Genomic DNA, 8,584 nt, shown 5'->3' with positions numbered 1-8,584 from the left:
CACATTGATTATGTTGAGCCATATTGTTGATATTCCAATAGACTCAAAACACCATTGTTAGTATTTGAAATTTGTTTTGACATTTCATTGATTACATTGACTGAGTTGTCATATTGCTAACATTTGTGTTTGAAGTATGAATCTTCAAATTGTGAATGTTTGGAGTTTGTTTTCCATATTATATTGATTATCTTGAGTCACATTGTCAAGGTTTTGTTTTGACATTCATAGTTGAAGTATAAGCCTTCCCATTGTGAATGTTTGTAGTCTAATTTTCATCATACATTGAAAATGTTCAATCATATAGTTAACAATTTGTTACATTTTATGTAGTATTGGCTGCGTGAGCGTACCAAAATAGTGGAACTAATTTTGCAAAATGCAGCACCTCGATTTCTCAAATGGAATCTAACAAAACTTCACAAGAATGTGAAAAATTTATCTTTCTTGTCAATCAATGATGATGAGGTTAGACACCAACATTATCCAATGTGAATAATATTATTTATTGTGCTAAAACTAACAGTAATCTCTATTACCAGGTTTATATAGAGAGACTCATACTGACAGACCGTGAGAGCACACTGTTGGCGCAAACAATAATTCGGGATGAGGAGAATCAAAAAGATGCACCTGAGAGTATTATTCATCATGAAGTCAAAATTGAGGAAGAAATGGACATGAACATACAAGAGGATGACATTGATGAGGCATTTGATACAGAGTTTGGCAATGAAGCAGAACTTCAGAGCAATGAACATGATGAAGCCAATATTGAGGAAGGTGCAGAGACTCTTGCATATCTACATGCACATGGGGTGCATCAAGTCATTGAGTCAAAGGTTGCTCAGGACAACATTATAAGGAAAATGGTTGTTGACCATCAAAAATCATTAGACCTCATCGAGAAACTACAAATTGAGAACCAAAATCTGCAGGCAGCAAATGACATGAAAGACAAAATCATCTTGGAGCTGGAAACATTAATATGTAACCAGAAGGAGAATCCAACAGTTCAGAATGAGTTGTCCACTGTCAAACATACAATTGATAATAAGAATGCAGAGATAGAAAGGCAAAGCAACTCCATAATTGACCTCCAAATTGAGAAGACTATACTCCAACTTGAGAAAACTATGCTAGAAGATAAAATTGATGATGATGCAGTACATGCTGTCACATAACAAATAAACCAGGAGACTTTGGATGTGGAACTGAAGCAAAATTTGAAGAAGAAGACCCAAAAAACTCTTACATCTTTGGTGAAGCGCATCAAAATCAAAAAAAAGGAAAGAATTGAAGTTGCCTGATTTTGAATATCAAGACAAAAAGGGTGACAAATAGAAAAGGAAGTTGGAAAATTTGAAACAAAATCACATTGAGAAGCAATGTGAAATTGTAGATCCAAATTTTGAAGGCTATTTGCTCAAGCTTCGAGACTTCACGCGTCCTAAACATAATAAGCTTAGGCTGTCCAACAAATATAAGGTTTGGAAGATCATATCTGAACAGGACAAGCAAAAGATAAGGTTACGGGTAAGCATATTTCAAACAACTTCTATGTCTTTACATACCATCCTTGTCTTATTATATCTAAACTCTAAATATAGGTTAACTGTTTGGCGAGGAACCACCAAGGAAACATATGTTTTCTATGACGATCTTGAGTCAATAATTCAAGACAAGTCCATAACAAACAATGCATGGTGCTTTGTACATTGTCCATTAAAGGTTATATATATTAACATTCACATCATAATCACATTAACATTGAATATATACAGGTCATAGATGCATATGCAGAAATTTTAAGAAGAAAGCAGGAATCAATGATGACAAATTCACAACAATTTGACAAATCAGTCTTTTTCAACAGCTTGTGCTTGGTATAATTTGTTATTTTATTTTTTTTATCCTGAATTAAAAACAAGTTTGATCACTTATTTATAAAACTAATTACCAACAAAGTACTGTCAATGTTTACAGAGCATGATTAAAGATGAAAAAGTAGAACTACAAACCAAATTCATTGATCCTCACATCAAGCAAGCAAATCAATACCGATATCTACACTTTCCACTCCACTTTAAGTATCATTGGACCATAGTAGTGAGCGACATGGATGATGGAGTGTGGAAGCACTACAATTCAATGAGGCCCAGAGATGGTTTTGAAGACATACACCTAGCTCAAGCAAACATAATGGTAATTTCAATATTTCATTCAATAATATGAAAAAATGTACATATTGAGTTACATATCAACGTAGTTAAAATATTATCTATTCTACACATCTAATCATATTCACAATCACAGAAAACATATATCGAATCACATATTCAGAAATTGCTCTCCACATCGGATATGGCAGATACATTAACACCCTTAGATTATGTCAAGCCATTGCAATCAGTTGATGCATGCCCTCAACAGGACCCAAATTCGTGAGTATTTATAATTAATATTCTCATTGACATAGTAGCTACAACCAATGTGAATATAACAAAATATTGATTCTTTCTTCTTCTTTTTTTTTTTTCTCCTACAGTCTTAATTGCGGAGTTGCACTTTGCTACATAATGAGGCAACATGCCTTTCATGAACCAATTGAACCTGTGCTGGACAAGGAAGCTTGGCTTTCTATGAGAGCTCTACTAGTTGAAGCATTCCTAAATGATCTTGCAAAGAACAAATCATCCAAGTTTTGTTGTTGACACCAACAAGGATGCATCTCAGAACTAGACTTCATATTTTCACACCCTACCATTTTCTTTTGATGTCTTGATGAAACAATGTTAACATCAGCTTTTGTCCAAGTACAATATGTTTTGTATATAATATATCACTCACTAACATGTGAACTTGGGTATTGTTAGTTAGTAAACAAGCATTCCACAAAGATGTTGATACGAATAGCTATATACATTTTGTCTACCAAGAAATGTACTTATAATATTAATGTTCTTTCTTGGTCTTATTCATGGTGTATGAGTATTATTAGTCATTATATGTGTTTGTTAAGCACAACACAATGTGAAAGTTTACATATGTATGTCATATACTCACCCTGTCAACACATGTTGGGGATATATGTAACTTTTCTACATTTTATTTTGCAAAAAAAAAAAAAAAACTATTTCAAAAAAAAAAAAAATGTAAAGAAACTAAAAAATTACAAATTTCATAGAACAAATAAACTTTTTATTGACACATTGTATCAAAATATGAAAATTCACATTAAGAGGCTTGCACCAACAAGTACACTCATACATGAACTACTAAATTGTTTACTAATGCAAATGTATGTAACATTCACAACACCATGTTATTTATCTAAAACAAATTCTGCACTATAAATACTCACAACTCAACATAATATTTACAACGATATCCAACACATGAACCAATACTTACAACTCAACATAATATTCACATGAACTCTATTATTTGATCTTTAACAGCTTTAATTGTGGCTGCCTTTCTTTTTCCATCTACCACACCTCAAATCTGTTCAAAAACATATATCATATTCCATCCATGAACACATATTGTGTATATATGTAACAAGATAATATATTGTTTTGATAAAACTGATAAACAAACTATTTCATAAATATATAAAATGAAAAAAAAACCCACAAAATGTGAACATTCACAATGTGAACATTCAAAAAAAAAAAACTACAAAATGACAAATTGCATAGAATTAATGAATCCCTTCTTATTCAAAAATTGTATCGAAATACAAAACAAGTACACCAATGTATCAACCAATAAAATGTGTATCTAATGCAAATGTATGTAACATTCACAATGGTATCTTATTTATCTAAAAAAAAAAAAAAACCATTGTAAATGTTCAAAACTGAATGTGAAATTCACAATGTCCACTAACCCATCAACCAATATAATTCTATATTGGTTCTTTACACGACTTCCGATTGTGTCTGCCCATCTTTCCACATCTGCCACACCTGATTTGACTTACTTTTTCCCCTCGAGATGGTATTCTACTCTTTCTCGGCCTACCAGCTGGCCGTTTTACAATTGGAGGTAATATGATGAAATCGCTAGAGCAAAAATCTGGTTTCTCCACAGATGGTATTGAGAAAATAGCCGCTGCATATGCTTCCCTATAATTCTCTACATGAAAATATTTTTCAACACAATCATTAAGATTATATGCACTCCTTTCGATAGCCGCAACAGCATGTTCACAAGGAAATCCATTTACTTGCCACTGGTAGCAAGAACAAACACAGCGTCCAACATCAACCGTAACTGATGGAAACGAATGCACCTCGAACACATCATCATTAGCTTTACTCACATTCCATGACCTACTAGAATTGAATGAATCTTGGAGGTTAGTCTCAAAGGTAGGGCAAATAATTCCATTCCACTTGTTTACAATATCCCTTTCGCTCTGACATTTGACACATTATTTGATTCCGGATAGTATTAACCAATTTTGTTATTGGAAGATTTCGTGCTTCTTTAATCCAATTGTTGAATGATTCAGCAGCATTGAATGTCATCTCGCCATATCGTCGTCCCCTAACACATAACAGCAAAAATTGTCACAATTTAATACCATATGTGACATTTCACATTGTTATAACAACACAAAAATATAAACAATGTACATATAACCATCATTATATTCCATGAAACACAAAATTGTACACACTTTACCTAAAGTAAGCATTTGCCCAATGTTCTGGTTCTAACCCTGACAAGAAGTTATATGCTCGTTGCTTCCCCTCACTCTTCAACTCTTCTAGTAATGCATGAAAACCTGTCACAGTCGGTTCATATGCACAATCACCCAACTTCCGTATTAAGTGTTCCTTGAAACCATTCTCCATACCCTTCAACTTGTTCCTAAAATTATTCTTTAGGTGTTGTAAACACCATCCATGATATGCTGATGGGAATGCCTTTGGCATTGCTTCCAAAAGCCCTAGATTACGATCGGATACAAATGTCATTCGTCTATTATCAGCAATTACTTTTGACAGTTCATATAGAAACCATGACCAATTCGATTCACTCTCTGAATCAACAATTACAAAGGCTACTGGAAACAATCCTAAAAACAAAACCAATGTTAATAGTCACAACTCACACACAAAAAGTAAACAAATGTAAAACTTCACATCAAAAAACTAAACAAACCTTGGTTACCGTCTTTAGCTGTCTCTGCAAGCAACTGCCCTTTGTATCTTCCTTTTAGAAATGTTCCATCAAGAAAAAGCAAAGGGCGACAATATTTGAAGCCATTTATGCATGCAGCAAATGCTACAAAAAACCTTTTAAACTGACTAGTCTTCAAATCATAGTCAATATTGATATGACTTCCAGGATTATAATCTTGAACAACATCACCATACCATCTCAGTTGGTCAAACGACGTTAAGTAATCACCATGCATAGCCTCTCCCACTTTCTCAACACCTAACCATGCTACATGGTAGTTGATATCAAGTCCATAGTCTGCCTTGAAAGTATATGCCACATCAGTGGGACGCGCTAGTGGTATGTCCCTAACACGCTCAAATACAACATTTGACACCAAATCAGAACTGAGCCTTGGATTTTTTGAAGTATGAACATCAGCACCGCAACTATGTATCTTAGTCCATCTCTTAAGGTAGAAATATTGGTTTGCTCTTTGGACTCTACCATGCACAGACCACAAACATCCCCTATCATCTCTATGTGAGCATAATCGTTCCGCAAATATTTGAATTTAAACCCACATTGCACTGCATATTTGCATAAAATAGTACGAAACTCAAATGCTCCTCCTGTGAAACATTGACCAACATGCGTAATACCATTTGCCTAAACTGAAGACAACAAAACCTTCTCACTGTGTGCACAATATCTACGAAGCAAATTTGTTTGATCCTCATCTTCAATGCATGGATTTACTAAACTACTATGTTTATCAGTGCCCAATTTTTGCTCACCAACAACATCAATTCGTTCAACTCCAATTGATTTACCAAGCAATAACATGTTTTGCAATTCCTCATTGTTATCCAAATGACAATTTGTATATCCCGGCAGTCGGTAAAACATAGTGATTGAATCAGCAGACAAATCACACCATTTGTTGCACACACATTTCACTAACTCGTCAAAGGAAAATGATTGTACCATATTTATCACAAACATGTTTGACCCATAGCAGCACAACAACAACATGAAAAAATCCATTTGTCTCGTATCACACTGCAAAATCATCAATAGTACATAAAATAATTTGAATATTCAATCACATTCATATGTGCGAAGATTTGCTAACACAATGAAATGTATTAGGATTTTTAAATAGTTCAAATATTCACATCATAAAAAAGAAAACTCTACCTCCTCAACAAACAATCATAAGCCCTACATTTATCATCATACACACCACATACAACAAATTTTAAGCTCACAGTATACACACATACATACAATTTTAATTATAAAATTCATATACTGATAGTGTGAACTTCCAGTTCACTAAATGCTTAACAACAGTTTGTTCAAACACTGATGCAACAAAACTTCATCATTCAAAATTTCACATGAACACAATGATTTCATCACAACAACGAATCAATGACTAATCGCATGACATAAACATCACTGTAATCAATTGATGATAAACAATGAAGAACGACGAAGAACAACGAAGAACAAAATTGATGATAAACGAAGAAGAATGACAGAACAGAACAATAAAGAACAATGAAGAACAAAATTGATGATGAACAACAATGAAGAACAAAACAAATCAAAACACCAATCTCAAACAAAAACTAACATTCTCCAGAATATCGACTGAAAACTAGACAAAATCGCAAATCGAAAATCGCAAAGACAAACCAAAAATTGTGAATCGCGCAAAACCTAGAGCATCAATAATCGTAAAATCGCGCCCAATCTATAGCTTCAGAAACTACCAAATTGAAAATCGAAAATGGCAAGGAGAAATCATATTCAAACAAGCACCTATATATATAAGGGTAAAATGGTCAAAAAAATATATAATAAAACTGAAAATAGGACCTCCGGGTCTAAAAGTATAAACTTTAGGATTTAATAAAATAAAAATAAAAAACATGGATTGATTGGTATAAAAAAATCTAAAATAGGATTTTCTGGTAATTTTCCCTTATTTTTTTAATATAAAAATTAATTTGATGACATAAACACACAAAAATCGTATATTTTCAAATTCTCAAAAACAATCTTCATTCCAAACAAAATCATATGAAAATAATGACTTTTAATTTAATTTTATCAACCAAATGAGTTTATAATTTTTTTTTAAAGGAAATAAAAAGAAAATTTTATATTTGATTTACACCTATGCATAAATTGAAGGAAAATTTACCCACAAATCTTATTTTGTGGAAAGTTGAACCATTTAGTCCTAAGAGTTTTCTTATGCACCATTTAGTCCCCTTTTATTGGATAATGTTTTCTTGGTTAAACCAATGGAAATCAAAACTATAAACCAATGAGGGCGAGTGAAAAAAACACCCAAAACTATAAACCAATGGAACAACCCAATCAACATCCACCACTCCCAAAGTCAAACCAAACCCTTACATACGCTAACATTACCAAATCCCAAGCCAACAGACCCAAAACTATAAACACCAAAAACTATAAACCAATGAGGGAGAGTGAAAAAAACACCCAAAACTATAAACTAATGGAACAACCCAATCAACATCCACCACTCCCAAAGTCAAACCAAACCCTTGCACATGTTAACATTACCAAATCCCCAACCAAACCCTTGCACATGTTATATTACGAATAATTATTAATAAATGATAAAAATTAAAAGATGTGAGATGAAAAATAATTTTTTTAAAAAATAAGCATCTTGAGGTGGAATATTTTAACAGTTTAGTCGTCTTACATTGAAAAAAATTAAATTAATAATTTAATAAATATAACTTGGGTTGGGCCATGAGAGTATCAATTTTTTTATCCAGATGGGACGAGTTGAAAGTGATTATCTCTATACCTAACTCATACTAAGGAAAAATTATTGATTAATTTTGTGTGATGGTGTTTTTCACCAACTATAAATCACTATTTTTTTTTTTTTATATTTGCTAATTATTCAATACAAAAATTATGAATTCAATCTCTTTTATCTTTCACAATACCATTAAAATATTAGTGATATTACATGCACTAATTAAGGTAGTAACTAGTGTTATGACATTATAACTAACCCCACCTATTATATAAATTATAAATATCTAAAATTTCTAAAATTGTATCACACCGTTTATTAATATATTAATTGATACATATAACATCATTCTTAAAATATTACTCAATTATGTCTCAGGAAATACCTTCTCCATACTAAATCATTTAAACCCATTCATTTACGTCATGTCACATCCTCACTTTCATGCGACAAACCTAAAGTTAATCAATCTCAACACAATTCACGTCGCACAAAACTGGCCCTCTTCCAACTAATGCATTTTAGTGATGAACTTATTTTCAATGAAAAAGCATTTTCCTTGCATCTGATAGTACGTAAGTAGGTGTGCTA

The 8,584-nt window shown here is 32.5% G+C and overlaps 1 protein-coding gene across 1 annotated transcript; it reads right to left on the bottom strand.

Annotated features, from left to right (window-relative positions):
- Positions 1–3,913: 3,913 nt before the first annotated feature.
- Positions 3,914–6,168, bottom strand: LOC145799321 (uncharacterized). Its single transcript, XM_082888872.1, has 5 exons — positions 5,869–6,168; positions 5,179–5,647; positions 4,696–5,092; positions 4,432–4,557; positions 3,914–4,340 (listed from the first exon to the last, which is right to left on the bottom strand). The coding sequence occupies exons 1-5, from the start codon at positions 6,166–6,168 to the stop codon at positions 3,914–3,916; spliced, it is 1,719 nt and encodes a 572-aa protein (XP_082744998.1).
- Between the last annotated feature and the right edge of the window lie 2,416 nt (positions 6,169–8,584).

This window comes from Camellia sinensis, chromosome 9 (assembly GCF_055761805.1).
Source record: "Camellia sinensis isolate YWXY chromosome 9, ASM5576180v1, whole genome shotgun sequence".
In the NCBI taxonomy this organism is placed as follows: domain Eukaryota; kingdom Viridiplantae; phylum Streptophyta; class Magnoliopsida; order Ericales; family Theaceae; genus Camellia; species Camellia sinensis.
Note: the sequence above shows the minus strand (reverse complement) of the source record. Positions and strands in the feature narration are given on the sequence as shown.

What these genes read in the sequence shown, in the direction of transcription:
- LOC145799321 (XM_082888872.1), bottom strand. Translation starts at nt 6,168, where the DNA reads ATGGTACAATCATTTTCCTTTGACGAGTTAGTGAAATGTGTGTGCAAC. An exon ending in ATTGTGCACACAGTGAGAAG is followed by an intron (nt 5,648 to 5,868) that starts GTTTTGTTGTCT and finishes TTCTACCTTAAG; the next exon opens with AGATGGACTAAGATACATAG. An exon ending in TGGGCAAATGCTTACTTTAG is followed by an intron (nt 4,558 to 4,695) that starts GTAAAGTGTGTA and finishes GTTATGTGTTAG; the next exon opens with GGGACGACGATATGGCGAGA.